The sequence below is a fragment of the Pristis pectinata genome, chromosome 7, assembly GCF_009764475.1.
Source record: "Pristis pectinata isolate sPriPec2 chromosome 7, sPriPec2.1.pri, whole genome shotgun sequence".
Lineage (NCBI taxonomy): Eukaryota > Metazoa > Chordata > Chondrichthyes > Rhinopristiformes > Pristidae > Pristis > Pristis pectinata.
The window spans coordinates 8569437-8592334 of NC_067411.1; the positions used below are offsets into that span (position 1 = coordinate 8569437).

General features: G+C 41.1%; 1 protein-coding gene across 8 annotated transcripts in view; it reads right to left on the minus strand.

Moving 5' to 3' along the window:
* nek1 (NIMA-related kinase 1) overlaps positions 1 to 22898 on the minus strand; it is a 119811-nt gene that overhangs the window by 78799 nt on the left and 18114 nt on the right. For 6 of the 8 annotated variants that reach the window (XM_052019754.1, XM_052019748.1, XM_052019752.1 and 3 more), the window contains 7 exons: positions 20353 to 20422; positions 15050 to 15198; positions 10033 to 10092; positions 9511 to 9570; positions 7555 to 7602; positions 4088 to 4171; positions 1277 to 1464 (listed from right to left, as the gene is read on the minus strand). In XM_052019754.1, coding sequence (XP_051875714.1) covers positions 1277 to 1464; positions 4088 to 4171; positions 7555 to 7602; positions 9511 to 9570; positions 10033 to 10092; positions 15050 to 15198; positions 20353 to 20422 — 659 coding nt within the window. The remainder of the gene's footprint in view (positions 1 to 1276; positions 1465 to 4087; positions 4172 to 7554; positions 7603 to 9510; positions 9571 to 10032; positions 10093 to 15049; positions 15199 to 20352; positions 20423 to 22898) is intronic. The other 2 variants (XM_052019753.1, XM_052019749.1) reach the window with 1 other exon arrangement.

The following is a 22898-nucleotide window of genomic DNA, read 5'->3' on the forward strand; positions in this document are numbered from 1 at the left end:
AAGCAGAATGTGCCTATAATCTCCCAAGTTTAGAAGAGCAAGAGGTGAAGCAGTTGGCCATTCGTGATTGAGACAAAAGATGTGCCTTCACCCATAATCAGTGTTCAGACATGATCTTACTGCCCAACCCCAGCTTCCCTTCCTAATTCAATGAAGATATTTAAAATCATTATAGACCTTATTGGAGAAAGTAGGAAGAAACTTTGTCCTCACGCAATTGGCTCATTAATTAGATGCATTGATTAATGCAAAGGAAGAGGAGGAAACATTTCTATATTACTGCACTTTGCAAGAATTACTTGGGCCATAAAACACTTGGACAACCTGAAGCTTGAAAAAGCACCGTATTATTGCAATCCATTTGCCTACTATCTTTTTATTTCTTCATATGCTCAGAATTGAAGTACTTCATCCAATTAAGTAAGTAAAATCAAATTTTATAAGGACACGTACTTCAAGTAGACTAAATTGCACAGTTATGGAGAAGAATCTGGGTGTGGAATTATATCAGACAGCCACGTGAAAGAGCTGAGGTGGAAACACTCAGGCAAACGGCCTCAAATTGTGAAGCAACTTTCTTCCACCAGTTGCTAATTTGATGGGGATTTAGTTTTACTTTTTAAAATACAAAAATGTCAAGATAACCTTGGTTGTTCACAAGCTGCAAATAAACCAACATCTAAATTCTACAATATGTGTAAAACACATCAGCAGTGTGCAACTTGCAGTGTTGAGATCGTACTGCATTCGAGCTCTTTCACTGTAGGTGTACTTTAATACAGCAGTGACAAAATACCAAGCTGCTGGAGTTGCCATCCATCAGATGACCCTTTAGACTGAAGGCCTAATTGCCTGTAATTGCACTTTCAGTTGCATTAAGATCTTATTACACCCTGAAAAAAAAGCAATAATTCTATTGTCTTGGCCAACATTGCTCTCTAATCAATACTCGAAAACAATTGATCTTTCTGGAGCTGTTTGAAAGATCTTAGATCTTGCCGAATCTGACACAACTGCTCCATTTACCTTTGTAACACACTATTTTCAAAGCTGTGCACTGAATGGGCAGCACTTGAGCTGATTTTGGGATGTAGTTAAAAAAGATGCAATAGAAAGCAATGCATTTGAAAAGGTTTCATACGTTCAAAAATTTGTAATAGTTCATCTTCTGTTTTACTAAAAATAAAAGTAATTTTCTTTCTCACCCAGAAAAAGAGCATTCAGATCTCATGTTTCTACAGGTGGATACTCCTCAGTAAACTACATGGAAAAGTACCCGTAAACACGTTCCCGAGGCGCTGTCTCTATGTTCCACTTTACGCCTTTCTCCTCAAAGCCTTTAATGTTTTCCTTCTGCTGCTGCATTTGGTCGAGGACAGCATGATAATGTTCATAGCGTTGCCCCTTATTAGCTGCTGGCAGGATACCTCCTGACCCTCCACCTCCTCCACCAGAGAAAGGAACCTGCAAACAATGCACTTATTAACTCAATGACTCCAAATGGTGAACAAAAGTTGACTTGTTCAAAATTACACCCAAAATCTTTCAAAGTTAACTATCAAAAGCAAATTGGATATATACACGATAATGAAAAATCCTTATTGATATTAACTCTGATGAAAGAGTTAATTGATTTTACAATTTTTTCAGAAAGAAGTGGCAGGTTTAATGGACTGTAGGACTGAGAGAATGTTTCAGTTCACAATTTATCATCTTTTTAAAAATAAAATTTCAATTTATGGTACAGCTCTCTGCAAGCTCCTCCAAACGAAATCAAGTTATCATGGTATTCTTTCCCATGCCTGATTAAGGCATAATTCCCTTAAGTATTCATTATCCTCCAACCACTTGCCCCTCAACTGACCTTCATCCTAGAACTTGGATAGCTTTTTCTGTGCATGTAATGCAGGTACTGCCCATTCTCTCTCATTTCCTCTTAAAAGGAAGATAATGAACTACCCTTCTTGAACTGCTGAAGGTATTCTAACTGCTGTAAATTAGTTCCATGGTCTTGACCAGAAAGTATCCTGAGTGGTTGCATCACGGCTTGGTGTGGCATTTCCAACGCACGGGAACAGAAGAGGCTGCAGAGGATAGTGGACACAGCCCGGTCCATCACAGGCACAGCCCTCCCCACCACTGACGGCATCTACACGAGGCACTGCCTCGAGAAGATGGCATCTATCGTCAAGGATCCCCACTATCCTGGTCACACCCTCTTCTTACTGCTACCATTGGGCAGGAGCTACAGAAGCCTGAAGCCCCACACCACCAGATTCAGGAACAGCTACTTCCCTTCAACCATAAGGTTCTTGAACCGACCTGCACAACCCTAATCCTCCTCAGCAATGGAACACCATGGACTACCTCATGCACTAATATGGACTTGCCTCTGATTGTTCGAAACAAGGCATCAGTGCAAAATAAAACAGTCTTTTTTCTTTACCGTACTGTATAACTTATGTACAACTTATGTTCTGTGTTGTTGTCTGAATCTACATACCAGTGATGCTGCTGCAAACTAGTTTTTCATTTTACCTGTGCCTCGCTGCACTTGGGCATATGACAATAAACTCGACTTGATTTGACCAAGCAACAATGAAGGAATGGAATTGCCAAGTCAGGATAGATAGAGACACAAAAGACTGCAGATGTTGAAACAATAAATAAAGTGCTGAAGAAACTCAGTGGGTTGAGCAACATCTGTGGCCGGGGGAGTGGGTGGTGGTGGCGGTGGGCGGTGGAGAAATTTCTTTCCTTTACTCAACAATTCCTTCCCCCCCCAACCCCCGCCACAGATGCTGCTCAACCCACCGAGTCCTTCCAAGTCAGGATGTTGTGTCCAATGCATCCTTTCATCCTTCCTGAAAGCAAATGAGGATTTGGGAGTTCTGCTGTATATTACTGCCAATGATGTTTTCTAGCACTTCAATTATTTCATGATAGATTGGTGGGCGGTATTGCCTGGATTGGATTTGTCATGCTTTGTGTGGAAATGTCACACCTTGGACAATTCTTACAATGTTGGGTAGATGCCAGTGTCACACCAGTGGCAATAAGCTCCCTTTGGTGGAAATAAAATTTTGTTACTGCTACCATTGCCACTTCGATTGGCTCTCAGTGCCTCTTATATGACCAATTTGAAGCTTGTTTAGATTTGTTCCATAAGTCCATTTAGCAATGTTGCAGTGCCAGAGAGATTGTGATGACTGGTAGTCTCATACATAGGCCCCAGCATCTACAAGGACAGTGTGCTGAATATTCCTCCCGTTAGTGACTCAACTGCGAGAGAAAGTGGTTTCCACAGGCCTTTCTCTGCCAAAATCATGAAAATCAGCTTGGTTACTCTGTGCAGGAGTGCCTTCCTACTAAGAGAGCAACAATGAGAACCACTTCCATGCTTGCAAGGGATTTTCTAAACACAAAAGACATCAAAGCGATCTTGATTTTTTTAAATGACAGAACTGACATTTATGATGATGATGAAGTAATTTCACACAAATGACCCAAATCATGCTAGTACTAGAATTGCAAATTAAGAATTAAGGAGATAAGTCAGACCCAAAGTGCTCAGTCTGAGGGGTAACTGAACACTGGAATAAATGGATCCAACCACTTAATCAAGAAACAACTGGATTGCTTTCTGAAAAATAAAAATCAATGACTATGACAATGTAGTCAGGAACTGGAATTTATCACTGAAAATGTAATGGGTTTATCAGGAGCTTATATTTCACCCTATCAATTTCCATCGTCTGGTGGAAGCTGTAGGCTATCCTTTTGATGTAACATTACTGTTGACAAGTTATACCAGTAAAATTACACTTTCACATTAATCGAAAAAAACTAAAAAGAGATGTGACCGATCCATCCATTTTAAGCTGATAAATAGCAAACTTCGTTCAACTACTTCGTAGCAATAAATTAAACCATGATTTACAAAAGGTTAAACTGGAAGCATCAACTCACAAAATAACTGAAAACCCAGCCATACAAGAAAATTGTCTTAAATAATTGCATCCAATTTATCAAACAAACATGAGCATGAAAAAATGAAAGACTATTAAAATACAACATGCAAACATACCTTGTGTTCACCACTTCCCCAAGAACCACCTACACCAAGCACATGCCTCCATCCTTGTTCTCTGGCTCGGTTGATTCTTTCCATCTATGGTTTTGAAAAAAATAAAATGGAAGTGACTATATTTATAGTGTTAGACCTGTGCCACTCAAATTCTAGAGTTGCAGATGGAATTATCTTTTTCTGAACTAGTCATGATCTCATCCATCTCAAACAAATCTTTTCTCAACCTTCTTTGTTCTATGGAGAACAACTGCTTTCTTCTGTCCAAATTTGACTGAACTCCCTTGTGCATGGAACAATACTGAAAAATCTGTTTGGCTTTCCGTTTTTAAAAGACATCTGGACTTGTATTATCTGCTAATCCTTTCCACACTCTGCTCATCTGACTTTCATTGTCAGTTCACTTGCGTACATTACGTTCTACTGGATTCTACTTTGTTCTTTTATCTTAAACTCAATTTCCTATGTCATTCGGGGAACTCTTCCTTGCTCTCATGGAAATTCATCGAATCTGTACCCAAACTGTACCTTCTTTGGAGGCATCACATTAATTGTGTTGTTGCCAATCTTTGATTCCTATCCACCTGGGCCATTTTGCCTTTCTCAATAATTCATAAGGTATTGTTTGGTGAATGGGTGTCTCTGTTCATTTGAACAAGCTCTTGACCTCAACTTTTCACTATCCGAAAATTACATTTTGCAAAACAACTTGTGAACTCAAATATCTGCTTCTCCTCAAGAGGTTTCGTTCTCAGGTACCACACTTGGTTAGAAGAGAGATCATTGAGTAATGGTTGAAAACTAGACGGCAACAAACCAAACAAAACACAGGGAGCTATTTGGAATTTAGTTTTTTTTTTAAAAAATGCAAGTTTCTTGTTCATGGAATGCACAAACAGAAATTGTGGTGGAAGTAGAACCTCGAGATTCATAAAACATTACAGTACAGTATAGGATAAAATGTTATGCCAACATTTTATCCTGCTCTAAGATCCATCTAACCCTTGCCCCCCACAACATAGTCCTCCATTTCTCTATCAGTCATGTGGCTCTCTTAGAGTCTCTTAAATGTCCCTAATGTATCTGCCCCCACAACCTCTGTCGGCAGTGCGTTCCACACACCCACCACTCTCTGCAAAAAACTTCCCCCGACATGCCCCTTACCTCTTCCTCCAATCACCTTAAAATTATGCCCCCTTGTGTTAGCCATCTTCACGCTGGGAAAAGGTCTCTGACTGTCCACTCGATCTATGCCTCTTATCATGTACACCTCTATCAAGTCACCTCTCATCCTCCTTCTCTCCAAAGAGAAAAGCCCCAGCTCACTCAACCTATAAGACATGCTCTCCAATCCAGGCAGCATCCTGGTAAATCTCCTCTGCACCCTCTCTAAAGCTTCCACATCCTTCCTAATAATGAGGCGACGAGAACTGAACACAATACTCCAAGTGTAGACTAACCAGAGTTCTATACAGCTGCAACATTACCTCAGGGCTCTTGAACTCAATACCCCGACTAATGAAGGCCAACACTCCATACACCTTCTTAACAACCCTATCGACCTGCGTGGCAACCTTGAGGGATCTATGGACGTGGACCCCAAGATCCCTCTGTTCCTTCACGCTGCTAAGAGTCCTGCCATTAACCTTGTATTCTGCCTTCAAATTCGACCTCCCAAAGTGTATCACTTCACACTTATCTGGGTTGAACTCCATCTGCCACTTCTCACCCCAGCTCTGCATTCTGTCAATATCCTGTTGTAATCTACAGCAACCTTCTACACTATCCACAACACCACCAACCTTTGTGTCATCAGCAAACTTACTACCCCACCCTTCCACATCCTCATCCAAGTCATTTATAAAAATCACAGAGCAGGGGTCCCAGAACAGATCCCTGCGGAACACCACTGTTCACCGACCTTCAGGCAAAATATGCTCCTCTGTCTTCTATGAGTGAGCCAATTCTGAATCCAAACAGCCAAGTTTTCCTGGATCCCATATCTCCTAACTTTCTGAATGAGCCTTCCATGCGGAAACTTATCAAACACCTTACTAAAATCCATGTACACCACATCCACTGCTCTACCTTCATCAATGTGCTTTGTCACATCCTCAAGAATTCAATCAGGCTCGTGAGGCACAACTTGCCCCTCACAAAGCCATGCTGACTGTCCTTAATAAGCCTATGCTTCTCCAAATGCCCATAAATCCTGTTTCTAAGAATCTTCTCCAGTAATTTTCCCACCACTGAAGTAAGACTCACCGGTCTGCAATTCACAGGGTTATCCCTACTCCCTTTCTTAAACAAAGGAACAACATTTGCCACCCTCCAATCATCTGGCACTTCTCCTGTGGCCAGTGAGGATGCAAAGATTGTCTCCAGAGGAGCAGCAATCTCTTCCCTAGCTTCCCGTAATAACCTTGGATATATCCCGTCTGGCCCCAGTGACTTATCTATCCTAATGTTTTTCCAAAAGTTCCAGCACATCCTCTTTCCTCATGTCAACATGCCCTCGCGTATCAGCCTGTCGTATGCCATCCTCACAAACATCAAGGTCTCTCTCTCTCTCTGGTGAATACTGAAGCAAAGTATTAATTAAGGACCTCCCCCACCTCTTCCGACTCCAGGCACATGTTACCTCTTATCCCTGATCGGTCCTACCCTCACTCTAGTCATCCTCTTATCCTTCACATATGTGTAGAACGCCTTAGGGTTTTCCTTGATCCTACTCACCAAGGACTTCTCATGCCCTCTTCTAGCTCTCCCAAGTCCATTCTTAAGCTCCCTCCTGGCTACCTGGTAACTTTCCAGAGCCCTGTCTGATTCACGCTTTCTAACCTTAGGTAAGCTTCTTTCTTCCTCTTGACAAGATATTCTACATCTCTCATCAACCACGGTCCCTTCACTCTACCATCCTTACCCTGCCTCAATGGGACAAACCTATCCAGAACCCCATGCAAGTACTCCCTAAACAACCTCCACATTTCCACTGTGCACTTCCCCAAGAACATGTTCCCCCTCCCCCAGTTAAATACTTTCCCATATCATCTGCTCCTATCCCTCTCCAAGGCGATGGTAAAGGTCAAGGAGTTATGGTCACTATCTCCAAAATGCTCTCCCACTGAGAGATCTGAAACCTGATCAGGCTCATTGCCTAGTACCAGGTCCAGAATTGCCTCTCCTCTGGTTCCTTTAAACATTTCAAGGATTTGGAGGAAATGCAGGAGAATGGGTGAGGTAGCTCTTTTAGCTAGCTGGCATAGATACACTATACTCGACGAACCACCTTTGGTGTTCTAAAGTCTATGGATGCCATAGTATCAGAAGTAGTAACATGGCAATTACATCATACAGCTTCAGAACCATGCTACAACAATAAAATCAAGGTCTGCATCAAACCATTACTTTCAAACTTAGGTCATGTAAAAACAAAGATTGCCTTATGAACAACAACATGAATATACCCGGTCTTTCTCCATCCTTCTCATCTGCTCAGCTTTCAGCAAATTCATCTGTATAAGACAATAACATGTTTCATCATAAATATTGAATTATGTTGATCAAAAAAAGCAGCTTTTTTTTTTTAAAATGAAATATCCGTGCCAGATTCTTCTCAAAAAGTACATATTCGATGTGGCACCCAGTATCTTTATCAACTATTTTTAAGCCTCTCTCTTTAGGCAGGCCCAGGCATTTCTAATAAGAAAGCAACAGGGGGGAAAAATGCTGAACAAACTTTCAACATTTCTTTGCAAAGTTGGCCTTCCACGTCAATCCTATTGCGTTTAGAATAAAAATAACACACTTATCAGATACTGAAAAACTGATTAGTAAGATAGAATCAGTGAAAATAGACCTCTGAAAGCCAAATGGGACAATATATTGAGAAGACAAATTTTCACTCATGTGCACATAACATTAGAATCATAGAGTCATACAGCACAGAAACAGGCCCTTTGGCCCAAATCATCCATGCCCCACAAGGTGCCTTCCTGAGCTCGTCCCACTTACCTGCATTTGGCCCAGATCCCTCTAAACCTTTCCTGTCTAAATACCTTTTATGTTGTAACTGTACCCACCTTTACCACTTCCTCTGGCAGCTTGTTCCATATACACATCACCCTGTGTGAAAACATGTCCCCCCAAGGTCCCTTTAAGTCTTTCCCCCTTCATCTTAAACCTATGCCCTCTAGTTTTAGACTCCTCTACCCTAGGAAGAAGACTGGGGACATCCACCTTATCTATGCCCCTCATGATTTTATAAACACCTATAAAGATCACCCCCTCCTTTGTTCCAGGGAAAACAGTCCCAGTCTCTCCTTGTAACTCAAGTCCTCCTTGTGAATTATAAATGAATAATTAACTACAGGAAAAACTGTTTTCCTATTAATTTTAAAATAGCTTGTTTATCCCTTTTAAACGTATGGCAAACATGCTTTGCTGGAGAGACTTAAACAATTCTATTGTTGGAATACAACTGCTGCAGAGCTTCATGGTTATGATGAAATCTGATAAAACAATGCACTTCATTTGTGGCATTGATTTATTGTACAAAAAGAGTGGGCAGGGGAAGGAATTCACTATCCTCCCACAGAATATTTCTCAAAATCAACTGTTCCCTTAAGGGAGAAGCAGCAAGAAACACTGAGGTAGCTTCCACTAGGGTTTTGTGAGGTAAAGAATTTGCAGTTAAATCAGCAAATCATTCACATTCTCCTCTGGGATCTATATCAGTCATTGAGGGCGAGAGGGTATTGATACATTATTGGCACATGTACCAAGGTGCAGTGAAAAGCTTTTGTTTTGTGTGCCATCCAGACAGATCATGCCATACACAAGTACATTGAGGTAGTAGAAAGAAAACAGAATGTAGAATACAGTGCTACAGTTACAGAAAAAGTGCAGGTTGACAAATAAGGTGCAAGGGCTACAAGGGGGTAGATTGGGAGATCAAGAGTTCATCTTTTAGCATACAAGAGGTCCATTCAAGAGTCTGATAACAGTGAAGCTGTCCTTGAATCTGGTGGTTTCTGCTCTCAAGCTTTTGTATCTTCTGCCTGATGGGAGGGAGGAGAAGAGAGAATGATCAGGGTGGGAGGGGTCCTTGTCTAGGTTGGCTGCTTTCCCAAGACAGCGTTTGACTGAGTCAATGGAGGGGAGTAAGAAAATAACATTTGCTGCCTTTTCTATCCTCTAGGATTAGTGGTTGGTTAGGCTGGGGGTGGGGGGCCGCAGAATAACAATAGCTCGCTCCACCTTTTGAGGAAACAGTACTTTCACATTGCTCCTCATTCACAGAGAGCAGAACCTGAAACAGGATGCCAATATTTTTCCTACACTGCATCGACCACTAACATTTGCTTGAATGTGCTATGGGCACATTAGTCACATCCAATTCTCAGCCATGCTGGAGGACGTACCTGTTCTCTTTGCTTTCTTTCTTGTTCAATCTGTTCCTGTTTTTTCTTTTTGGATGCTTCCTGAAAAAAAACACAAAAGAAAACATTCAGTTTGACACAGAGCAGAATGAACACAGGTTGAGAATAGAATCAGAAGGACAGGTTAATATAATGCTTCCAGGTTTAGATATGCCTTCGAGCTGGAGACAGAAAGAGGGAAATATCAGAAAGAAATTGAGGAAAGGTTTGAAGGTTTCACTTTATTTTCCCTGAAGCATAAAGATGAGAGAGAAAATCTCAAACAATTTGCTTGTGGAAATTTATACGATTTTGTTTAAATGAAAGGGGCTATTTCTTCCTCTCCCTAACTAAATCATAAACATGGGTTGAGAAAACAAATGAATTGGAATGGCCAGATTTTTCTTGAAAAACTTTAGTGTATCCAAAATAACCATGGAGGTTGCAGTTACCAGAGCAAGTTTCTGACTCCCTCCATCTTCCATGGAAACTTGCAACTATTTCATTCTTTTACACTCAAAATACCTCAAACATTTTCCTCCTTTCTTCCACTGCATTCATTTTCTTCATTGGAGCAGGTTGAGCCTAAATAAAAAGTGAAATTGCAAATTAGATCTACTTCTACAACTACGGCTAAATGCGAAAAGCATGCTGAGGTGGTGGTGGGGCAAGGACAACCAAGCAAATCACATTTTGTTTTAATATAAATGGAACGCTGTCCCACTGTTGGTAAGCCTTACAGTGCAGAAGTGACTCAAGAAGATCTCTCAGATAACCCATAAACCAGGACTCGTTACTCACTAATGGGCCTCACAAGCTTGTTCTCTCAGTTAGATCATCTCTAACCTGAATTGAACTCCATTCTTCCACCTTGGCTTCACATTCACAGCCTTAACTGGCAAAAATGAAACAATTTCCACTTTGAAATTTTGAACGAGCCTCTAGCCTCACTAGCTTCTTTCAAGAAGAAGTTATACATTCTGTCCACTGGGTCCATGCTGGCACGCAGCTGAGCAATCCCAGTATTTGGGGAGTAATATTTAATTCAGTTCTTTGTTCTCCTTTCCACATTGACTGGCAGCTGAAGACATTCCATCCAGTGACGGAGTTACCAAAATTAAACAGGCAAAAACAAAATTGCTCTTACACAAACTATTCTTCTTATTTAACTCCCTGAATAACTCTTATCACGCAGACTTTGTTCTGCAAAGTCTATATTTAGGGTACACAAACAGAAACACATTGCTACAGCTCTGGATTCTGCATATTCTCCCTGAGACTGTATGGGTTTCCCTCGGAAGCTTCTGTTTACTCCCACATTCCTAAAACATGCAGATTGGGAGGTTAATTGGTCATTGTAAATTGCCTCCGCTGGGTAAGTGAGTAGTAGAATCAAGTGGGGGGTGGGGAGAAACTTTAGGGAAACGTGGAGTAAATAAAAGGGATTAATGTAGGATCACTGTAAATGGGTTCTTGATGGTCCATAGGGACTCAGTGTTTGTATTTGGAAATTATGTATATTGTAAAATCTGCCTGATAATTACTAAAGTTACTTGTACATTTTCTGTGTTTGTAATCCCTCTAGTAATAATTTCAACAAGACCTTTGGCTTTTTAAGATTAAAACCAAGATCAGACATTTAATGATTTGTTGCTTATTTTGCTTCATCGACTTGGCATAAGCACAAATGAAAATATCACCCCTTCCCCTTCAGCAAGGTACATTTAGCAGTTGATACTCTGATTTGCTTTCAGAAAACTTTGAAAGAAAAGAATTGACCTCAGACTAATGTTTATTAAATGAGAAACTGTAACCGATTTGATGACATCTTGCAAGTTGTTGGAAAATGGTGTCCAAAACAGAAACAAAAGCAAAGAACCACCCCACCAGCCACCCCAATGGGAAAATATCTAGTGATGATTTGGATCAGGTTTCTATCTCCTTTAAGTAATTCTAGGTAATTAGAACAGCTGTTAGAACATAAGAATATGGGAACATTAGAAAAAAAACAGGAGCAGCCACAATGCCCTTCATTCATCAAGATCACGGCTGATCTGAATGCTCAGCACCATCTTCCAGACTTTCACCATTTCCCTCAATTTCCTTAGTGCCCAGAAATCTATTGAACTTTGTTTTGAATGAACATAACAACCAAGCCTCCACTGCCATTAAGGGTAGAGATCAAAAAGGTTCACCACTTTCTTAATGAAGATATTTCTCCTCAGCTCCCTACTAAATGGCATATCCCTCATTTTCAAACTGTGTGCACAGGTCCTCGATTCCTCAATCAAGTCAAGAATCTTCTGCATGCTGTCTGTTAAGCCTGTTAAAAATTAAGTTTTGAAGCAATCTTATACTTCTAATCTCAAAATAATAAAGCCCCAGTCTACTCCCACGTTTCCTCACACAGCAAATCCACCGTCCCTGAAGCCAGTCTGATGAATTTTTGTGGCAAGCTCTTATGGCATGTATTGTGTACACTGTGTCCTCTCTTAGGTAAGGACATCAAAATATGTACACCGTTCTTGAGGTGCGGTCACACCAAAGACCAAGTCTTGTTATAAAGGCTAACAAGCCAATCGCCCTCCTAATCGCCCGTTGTACTGACACATTAATCTTCGGTAACTTGAGTACAATCATACCTAGGTTCCTTTGAACATTAACACTATCCCATCTCTCATCATTTAACAAATATTTGCCTTTTCTGTTATGTGCATCAAAATAGATGACCTCATACTTTTCGAAGTATATCCCACCTACCACATTCTCACCTACTCATTTGGCTTATCCACATATTCTCTTGAAACCTCATTGCATCCTCCTCTGTACTCAGAATGCCACCTAGCTCAGTATTGTCAGCAAATTGGAAATTTGAAGCTTCGCCCCCTCAGCCAAATAGCTGATGTAGATTGAGAGCGGCTGGGGCTCCAAGCTCAGACCCGAGAAGGATCCATTTATGTCCACTCTGTTCTCTGTCCAAAACCCAACTCTCAACCCATGACAATACATTACCCCTCCATTCCAAGTGCTCTAACCTTGTTAACCAATCTCCAGAAATCAAATACACCACATCTACTGGATCACCTTTATCTATTGTATTAGACACATTCTCAAGGAAATTGAACAGCTTACTCAAAACAATTTACCCTTCATAAATCTGACTTGGCTTGATTCCATTATTCTTTCTAATGTGGTCAGTTCTTTTATTTCAGATTCCAGCATTTTCACTGCCACTGACATTTGGTACATTGGTCAGTAGTTCCCTGCTTTCTCTCTCCCTCCTTTCTTAAATAGTGGAATCACATTTTCTATCCTCCAATCCATAGAAACAATTCCAGAATCTACAGAACCTTGGAAGATGATAACTAGAGCATCCATAATTTCGAAAGCCAATTCTTACAAATTCTGAGATATGGACAGGCCCTTGGGATTTATCAACCTTCAAGCTCATCAACATCTCAAGCATGTTTGTTTTAGTTCCTTCATTTCCTTGTTCTCACTAGATCCTCTCATATATCTACCTTCACAGGACCAGAGACCAGAGTTCAATCCTGACTTCAGGTGTTGTCTGTGGCGAAATGCATGCTCTCCCTGTGACCACTTGGATTTCCCATGGTGCTCAGGTTTCCTTCCATATCCCAAAGACATGGGGAATGGTAGGTGAATTGGTCACTGTAAATTTCCCCAATTGTGCAGGTGAGGTGGAATCTGGAGGAACTGATGAAATTGTGGGAAGAATGAAAAAAAGGGAATAATGTAGGACGAGTCTAAAATGGGTCATTAATTACATGGCTGAAGGGCCCATTTCTGTGTTGTATGACTTCATATCTAGCAGGTTGGAAGAACAGATGACTAACTTGCCCTCCAAAAGTGGACCAGCACTTAAATATTTTGCACTTCTTCCCTGAAAATACACACAAAACAATAGTTTGACCCCTCTGCCAAATCCTTATTATTGCCATTACGAATTCTGTCCTTCAAATTTGCTACACAAACTCACTCCTTATGTCGTTAAAGATCAACCTTTCCATATAATATGCACATAGTGATCTAACTACAAGTAGGAGGTCAGAAAACTTCATTTCTATTTCAGGAACCTTATGAACACTTCCTTGATTGTCATTGAGAGCTTTTTTTTAAGGATCTCAAAATTCTTGAGCTGGAAATCTGCAATCTGTAACACCTGCGTGCCTAGTTCAGTGAAAGCAATTCAATGGGATAACTGTTGATAAAATGGTGTAAAAAAATACTGGAAGTAACTTTGCTCTTTAACCAGTGCCAATTAACATTGCAAAATGTTGGGACTAGCTCTTTGAGAGAGTAATCGAATACTATTTTGTTTTCCTTGCCCTCTGCCCATAGCTGTGCACATTAATCTGTACCATATTTACTCTTTTCCAAAGGAGGTATAAAAGTTCCTACCCAAGATAGTGCAGTGCAGAATTCAAAAACTCACTCTTCATCCTTCAATAGCAATTTTATACTGACGACTTCAGTTTTGACCTCCATTCAGGGAAACAGATTTTCCCTTTTCACCAAATCTACACTTCGCTCTGAGATTTGTGCTAAATTTAATTAATTGAATGTCCTTATAATTTCTTTAAAGAAAATCTGTGCAATAATTGTTATAAAATAATCACAAGAGAGGCAGATCCAGATTTGTTGATTGATAGCTACTGACAACTTACTTTTGTAGTAATCACATTACTTGACCTCATGATGAAATTAAGGATGTTAGCATTGATTTTCAGATCATGGGCAGTTAGTTGAGGCAACTATGTCCTTGCTTCTGGCAGGATGTAGTAAATTTTGGTAATGCCCTGTGATGTTTCTGCTAATTGCTTTAGGTAAAGAAAATACTGTAGGCGAGGCAGGCTAACAGACATCTTATAATATCAAACCCAAAACACGATAGTAAACCCCATTTGACCTCCAAAGTATTATGTCATGTGCTACAATTTGCAGGGTATCAGAGAATCAGCATTGATTGCATACTGAAGTTTCTGATATGCAAGTTCTGGGATATGGATTGTAAGCTCTAGTGCAATACTCTTACATATTGCAGAGGGTTTACCTCTTATCTGTTCTACAAGATTTCACATCACATTCACCTCTGACCTCCTTTTATAGAAAACCCCAACAAGGAGCCAATATTTCAGAGGAGAGAAAGAAAATAGAGGAAAAAACGGAACAAATAATACGTCAGACCACTATAACAGACAGTCAGATTCTGAAGCCAGGTTTAAGCCTACAAAGCAAAGCTAGCAGTGTCAAGGTCTGAAGCAATGAATCACCATGAAACCATATCAGCAAAAGTATTTTCTGAATAAAGCAGATCCAAAACAGAGTTCACTGACAATGACACTAATTATTCAATGGTCACATAAGTATTTTCTGAATCAGCAAAATTCAGTAACAAATTGAAAATGCAAACAAAATCAAAAAAATTACAAAAACACAAAAGACAAGCTCCAACAATCTTAACACCAAGTAAAAAAAATTACAGAATAAATTCACATTTGATTATATTATTGCCCCTTACCTGTTTGTGCTTCATCAGTAATTTCTTATCAGAAAGCTTTTTAGCTGCCTCTGCAGATTTTACTGTCAATGGCACTTTATACTTGGCTGCTGGTTTGGTGATTTTCTGCGCCGGTCCAACAGATCCTGAGACCGGGCCTGGTCTTTTTACTGCCAAAACAAGGAAAATTAGTGATTGATTTTCTGGAAAACCTATGTTTCAAGTTTAATCTCTGAAATTATACTCCTTGTTAGTTTAGTGGAACTATAAGAGGGACCTCAGCTCCTATCCCTGTTCTAACAGATTAATCTGCAGAATATCAGCATTATTGGCAAAAATGCCACAACCAATCACAAAATGGTCTCGAGAAAGTCTTGGAGATCAATTCCTAACCAGTCCAACAGGGTTTGTTTCTCTGCCTTGCACATCAGTTATCCATTTAACACTATGGAGGAACTGTTGTTACATTTCAGGCTTGCTCCCTAAGCTTTTCTCTCATTTTCTGTGACAGAGGAACCCTGCCAATAAACTGAATATCCATTCCTTCAACTGCAAGCACGCTCAGACTGCAATGTGGTTTTATTAAAGGATTTACAATAGCAAGTTAACATCAACAACTCTGGTTATCCACACCAAGAAAAGGTGCGGCAAATGACACCATCATGGCTTGGGCATACAATGGCTAATACCCCAACCCATCACCATAACAAACCCTGAAGCAGTCCAGAGGAATAGCCATCTTCTCAGGGAAGCAGTACTAGCAATAAATATAACTTTATTGGCAAAATAGGCAAAGATCATGAGGCTCAAGAGTCCATCTTTTGTTGGGAATACGAGTGTCTAAATCCTCCTCCATGATGTCTCCCACTGCTCCAACACTGATTTATCTTCAAATCACTTCTGCTGATTGGCACCTCAACCACGGAAGTTGGCTTTGTCCTATTTAAAATTTATTATTAGTCTTCTAGACTCAATACCAACTTCAACTTTTTTCTGCCTCTATCAGAACTGGGCTTTTCTGCCCATCATCCATCTAGGATCTCTCCCTAATCATACAGCCCTGGCCTTTTGGGTCTGTTCCACAACCCTACTATTAGCAACACTAACACAAGGAAGCATAACTGCCATTGACTGCTGCATATACTCATTTGGTCTCACTGTACCAGAGAGATTCCCTTCGTTCTACCCATTCCTCTCCCATCTTCTCTGCAACTGAAACTAACTTGTTTTCTCTTTTTCCCAGTTCTGCAGAATGGTTTTGGACCTGAAACATTAACTCTATTTCTCTTACTGTGGATGTCTTGCTGAGTTCTTCTAGCATTTTCTGTTTGCATTTGAAATTTTTACTCCCATTTACTTTTTCTTTAAATCAAACCAAATTATGATTGATGCTTCAAAAATGCTCCCTCACTGCTATCGCTCAGATTTATTTCCTAAAACTGTCTACTTCCACTTCCTATTATTGAACCAGCTATATACTGATCCATAGTGCTTAGAATTAATAGCAAACAATATTAATGATAATCAGTCCCAATGCAGGGTTTCAACCTGAAACATCGACAACTCCTCCACCCCCCCATCCCCTTCCCCCGATAGATGCTGCTCAAACCACTGACTTCCACCAGCAGATTGTGTGTTGCTCCAGATTACAGCATCTGCAGTCTTGTGTGTCTCCATTGTACCAATTAATAAAGTTTGTTTGAAAACATTAAGAATTATGCACTTTTTAAACTCTGCCATTATCCAAGTTAATTTTATGGAAGCTTGTATTCCCTTTTGCTGCCTCGTTAACTTTTGCCCTCCTCAGAAACTTGCCCACATTTTTGCTCCATCTCCCTTTGACCATTTGGGGATCAAAAGCACATTCCTAACAATGTTGATATCTTTTTTCGTCCCTCAGTTCAACTCATATCCCCTCAAGCATTGTTTATCTAGCATAATTATTCATTCTTACAGCTCGTTTCCTTAACTAATATTACTGCACCTGCTCCTTTTCTTTTAAGAGAATTCTCCTCTCTACTTTGCCTGAAACTTCTGTAACCAGTAATGCAGAGCTGCTATTCCTGCTCATCTTTAAATAAAGTTTCAGAAATGGTCACAATATCATACTACCACATGCCTAACTCAGTTCATTGACTTATGTTTCAAGATTCATTGCATTCAAGCATATGCAATTGAGGACACCAAGCTCGTGTTTTCCTTTATCCATCATTGTCTCTCCAAAACCCATAGTCATCTCTCTGCCTTCCAAACCAATTTATTGAAGCCCAATTTTGGTTTTGAACGTAGAATAAATATCCCCAATGACTTTAATGCATTCAAGTGTTTCTGTTCAAGTGGATTTAAATCCAAGAAATGCATTCTGAAACCTAATGTAGGACGTGCAAAGGTTATAAATACTCCTTACACATTTTCCGATTTTTTTTTTAAATGGATTAAACCATGATAAAGCTCATTCCATAGAACCATAGAACCATACAGCACAAAACAGGCCCTTCGGCCCACCGTGTCGTGCCGTCCATCAGACCACCCTCACACCACCTAACCCCTTCCTCCCGCATATCCCTCTATCTCACGTTCCTCCATATGCCTATCCAACAAGCTCTTGAACCTGTTCAATGTATCAGCCTCCACCACCACCCCAGGCAGTGCATTCCATGCACCAACCACCCTCTGGGTGAAAAACCTCCCTCTGACATCTCCCCTGAACCTCCCACCCATAACCTTAAAGCCATGACCTCTCGTCTTGAGCATTGGTGCCCTGGGAAGGAGGCGCTGACTGTCTACTCTATCTATTCCCCTCAATATTTTATATACCTCTATCATGTCTCCCCTCATCCTCCTCCTTTCCAGTGAATAAAGCCCTAGCACCTTAAGCCTCTCCTCATATTCAATACCATCCAATCCAGGCAGCATCCTGGTAAATCTCCTCTGCACCCTCTCCAATGCCTCCACATCCTTCCTATAATGAGGCGACCAGAACTGAACACAGTACTCTAAATGTGGCCTAACTAGAGTTTTGTAAAGCTGCATCATAACCTCGCGGCTCTTAAACTCAATCCCGCGATTTATGAAAGCCAACATCCCATTGGCCTTCTTAACTGCTCTTTCCACCTGTGAGGCAACTTTCAACGAACTGTGAATATGAACCCCCAGATCCCTCTGCTCCTCCACACTGCCAAGTACCTTGCCGTTTACCCTGTACTCTGCCCTGGAGTTTGTCCTTCCAAAGTGTACCACCTCACACTTCTCCGGATTGAACTCCATCTGCCACTTGTCAGCCCAGCTCTGCATCCTATCAATATCCCTCTGTAAGCTCCGACAGCCCTCCACACTATCCACAACACCGCCTATCTTAGTGTCGTCCGCAAACTTAGTAACCCAGCCCTCCACCCCCTCATCTAAGTCATCTATAAATATCACAAAAAGTAGAGGTCCCAGAACCGATCCCTGCGGGACACCACTAGTCACTGCCTTCCAATCCGAGGGCACTCCTTCCACCACAACCCTCTGCTTTCTACATGCAAGCCAGTTCCTAATTCACACAGCCAAGCTTCCTTGGATCCCTCGGCCTCTGACCTTCTGAAGAAGCCTACTATGAGGAACCTTATCAAATGCCTTACTAAAATCCATGTACACCACATCCACCGCACTGCCCTCATCAATCTTCCTGGTCACCTCCTCAAAGAACTCTATCAGGCTTGTGAGGCAAGATCTTCCCTTCACAAAGCCATGCTGGCTGTCCCTAATCAGTCCATGATTCTCTAGGTCTTCATAAATCCTATCCCTTAGAATCCTTTCTAACAGCTTACCCACCACAGACGTGAGACTCACCGGTCTATAATTCCCTGGCCTATCCCTATTACCTTTTTTGAACAAGGGGACCACATTCGCAATCCTCCAATCCTCCGGCACCACCCCCGTAGACAACGAGAACTCAAAGATCCTTACAAGCGGTTCAGCAATCTCCTCCCTAGCCTCTCGAAGCAGCCTGGGGAAAATCCCGTCAGGCCCCGGAGATTTATCTGTCTTAATATTATTTAACAACTTCAACATATCCTCTCTCTTGATATCAACAACCTCGAGAACATTACCCCTACCAGCACTCCCTTCCGCATCATCAAGACCCCTCTCCCTGGTGAATACCGAAGAGAAGTACTCATTCAGAACTTCTCCCACTTCCGCCGCCTCCAGGCAAATTCTCCCACCTTTGTCCTTAATCGGACCTACCTTCACCCTAACCATCCTCCTACCCTTCACGTACTTGAAAAAGGCCTTGGGATTTTCCTTAACCCTACTAGCCAAAGCCTTTTCATGTCCCCTTCTAGCTCTCCTCAGCCCTTTCTTGTTCCTTCCTCGCTACCTTATATTCCTCACGGGCCCTGTCTGAACCTTGCTGCTTATACCTCACATATGTTACCTTCTTCTCCCTAACAAGTCGTTCCACCTCTCTCGTCACCCACGGTTCCTTCACCACGCCATTCCTTCTCTGCCTCACCGGGACATATTTATCCCTAACATCCTGCATAAGATCCCTGAATATCGACCACATCCCCATGGTACATTTTCCTTCAAAAAGGACATCCCAATTTACACTCCCAAGTTCTCTCCTTATAGCCTCGTAGTTAGTCCTTCCCCAATTGAAAAACCTCTTGTCCTCTCTGCACCTGTCCCTGTCCATGACAATTTTAAAGGTTATGGAGCAGTGGTCACTGTCCCCCAAATGCTCACCCACCAATAGATCCTTCACCTGTCCTGGTTCATTTCCTAAAACTAGATCTAACATGGCATTCCCTCTAGTCGGCCCGTCGACATACTGCGTCAGGAATCCCTCCTGGACACATTTAACAAATTCTGTCCCATCTAAACCTTTGGCACTAAGCAGGTTCCAGTCTATATTTGGGAAGTTGAAGACTCCCATTATAACAACCCTGTTATTTCTGCTTCTCTCCAAACACTGCCTGCCAATCTGCTCCTCTATATCTCTACTGCTACCGGGGGGCCTATAGAATACTCCTAGTAGAGTAACTGCTCCTTAACTCCACCCATACGGACTCTAGAGATGATCCTTCTACAACATCCATCTTTTCCACAGCCGTAACAGTGTCCCTGACCAGTATCGCCACCCCTCCACCTCTTCTCCCCCCTTCCCTATCCCTCTTAAAACATCGAAAACCAGGAATATTCAATATCCACTCCTCTCCTGACGTCAGCCACGTCTCAGTAATAGCCACGATATCATAGTCCCCCATACTTATCAAAGCCCTCAGTTCATCCCCCTTATTCCTGACACTTCTTGCATTTAAGTATTTAATATTTCTTACCTGCTGCACTGGGAATAACTGGTTTTGAAGCATGATTTTCAAATGCATGACCAAATTCTTCAACAATAAGCTAGAAATATAGGCAGATGTGGACAGATGATGAAATACTATTCCTCAAGTTATCATTCTTAGAGTATCATAGGTATTTAGCCAACAAACAGCTATTTTTAAGAAATTGTAATGCTCAGTCAGATCATCACTTCTCTTTCTCTAAAGTTATAATCGAGTTGCATTTATATAGCACCTTAAAAACATTGACATCCTGAAGAGTTCCATAGTACCATCACAGATAAAAAAATGTCAAGTCACAAAATATTAAGATGATCAAAACAACAAGTTTTAATGAAAAGTGTAAAAAGAGTTAAAGAGATTTGGGGAGAGAATTCCTGAGTTTGAGTCTGATGAGTGAAGACAAGGCAACTGGAGATGGAATAATTAAACTTAAAACTGAGGAAGAGGCCAAAATTAGAGAACTGAGTTATCCTCTTCTGCCCTCCAAGATAAAAGAGACTGGAAGAGGTAAGACCACGAAGAGGTTTGAAAACAAGGATAAGAACTTTGAAATCAAATGAAGATCGGCACAACGTGGTGGGCCGAAGGGCCTGTATTGTGCTGTATTGTTCTATGGTTCTAAATGGGTCAGGACCCTTCTTCAGGACTGAAGACAGGAAAAGGGGAAGCCCAATACATAGGAGGAAAAAGCAGAACAGTGATAGGTGGACAAAAGAGGGGAGGTGGGGTGGGCACAAGGTGGTGATAAGTAGATGCAGGTAAGAGAAAATTATAGGCAGGTGCAGGGGAGGAGGGGAGAGCAGATCCACTGGAGGATGGGTCAAAGGTATGGAGAGAAAGGGGGAAAAAAAAGGTAGAATAAAAAGAGATGGGAAAGGGAAGAGAAGGAGCATGGTTGGGGGGGGGGGGGGGGGGGGGTGGTGGTGGGAGAGGAGGATTATCTAAAGTGGGAGAATTCAACATTCATGTCGTTAGGCTGCAAGGTTCCAAGATGAAAAATGAGGTGCTGTTCCTCCAGTTTGTACTTGTAATTCTGCTGACAGTGGAGGAGGCCAAGGACTGAAAAAAAAAATATTGGGCTCCAGGACATGGAAAATGCAATCTTTTATAAGTACATAAAGAGCAAATAGTAGTATCTAAAAAGGTAACCTGTGCGTGGAGGAGAATGTAGGCATGGTTCTTAACGAATATTTCACAACTGCCTTTACAAAAGAGGAGGATGTTATTGATGCTGTAGTTAAGGAGAATGAGTACAAAATAATATTCAAGGGGACGTGCAAAGCAAAAAGAAAGCCTGTATGGGTTGATTATCTTTGAAAGTTGGCAGGCCCAGATTAATCCCCATTATATTTCAAGCTGTTAAAGTGAATGACAGATGACGTTGCAGAGGCTCTGACGGCAATTTTTCAATTCCTTGTGGCTACAAGGACAGTGCCAGAGGATTGGAGGACTGCTAATGCCATGTTGTTGTTTAAACAGGGAGGCAGGGATAAATCAAGCAATCACAGGCCAGTTACTTTAACTTCAGTGATGGAAAAATTATTGGAATCTAAAAGGGCAGTATAAAAGCTTCATTTGGAAAAGACAGCAAAGACGTTATGAGAAGTTCATATCCAACTAGATTGAAGTCTTTGAGGAGGTAACAAAAAGGGCATATGAAGGCACTGTATTTAATGTAGTCCATGTGTATTTTGACAAAAAAAAGTAAAAGCCTATGGATTTCAAGGAATAGTAGCAAATTGATTCCAAAATAGGTTCAGTGGCAGGAAACAAAGGCCAAAAGTTGACGTATGTTTTGTGACTGAAAAACGTGGTGATGATGGAAGGAGGGTTCTTCCCACAGGGCTCATTAATTTTACACAAAGCAAGAAACCAGGTAATGATAATAATAATAATAGTAGTATAATCAGAGGGATATCATGAAAAAATTCTGATAAAACTAAAAGCTTTGTCATTGACAGTGAATAGGAATGCCCATTGTGTAGGAAGATGTAAATGATCTGGTCAACTGAGCAAAAAAGAAAATGACAAATGGAATTTAATCCACACAATTACATGAGACAGGTACATGGATAGGAAAAGTTCAGAGGGATATGGGCCAAATGCCTGCTAATGGGACGAGCTTAGACGGGCACCTTGGTCAGCAATGATGAGTTGGGCCGAAGGGGCTGCTTCCATGCTGTATAACGCTATGAGAATGCGGAGAATGCAATATTTGGGAAGGCACAACAAGAAAAGGGAGTATACAATGAATGGTAGCATTCCAAGTGTTGAATATTTTCACAGATCCTTGGAAAAAACAGGAGAGGCTAATGAGATGATTAAAAAGACAAACTGAGTACTATCCTTATTTCATCAAGACAACACGAGATCAGGTAATTTATGCTGGAACTGCACACACCAGTTAGACCACAGCTTCAGTACTGCATACAGTTCTGATCATGTTACAGTAAATTTCCAATTGCATGGGGGAGTCCATAGTGGAAATTCATAAAGACGTTGCTGTGACTGAAAAATTGCAGTTACGAGGAAAG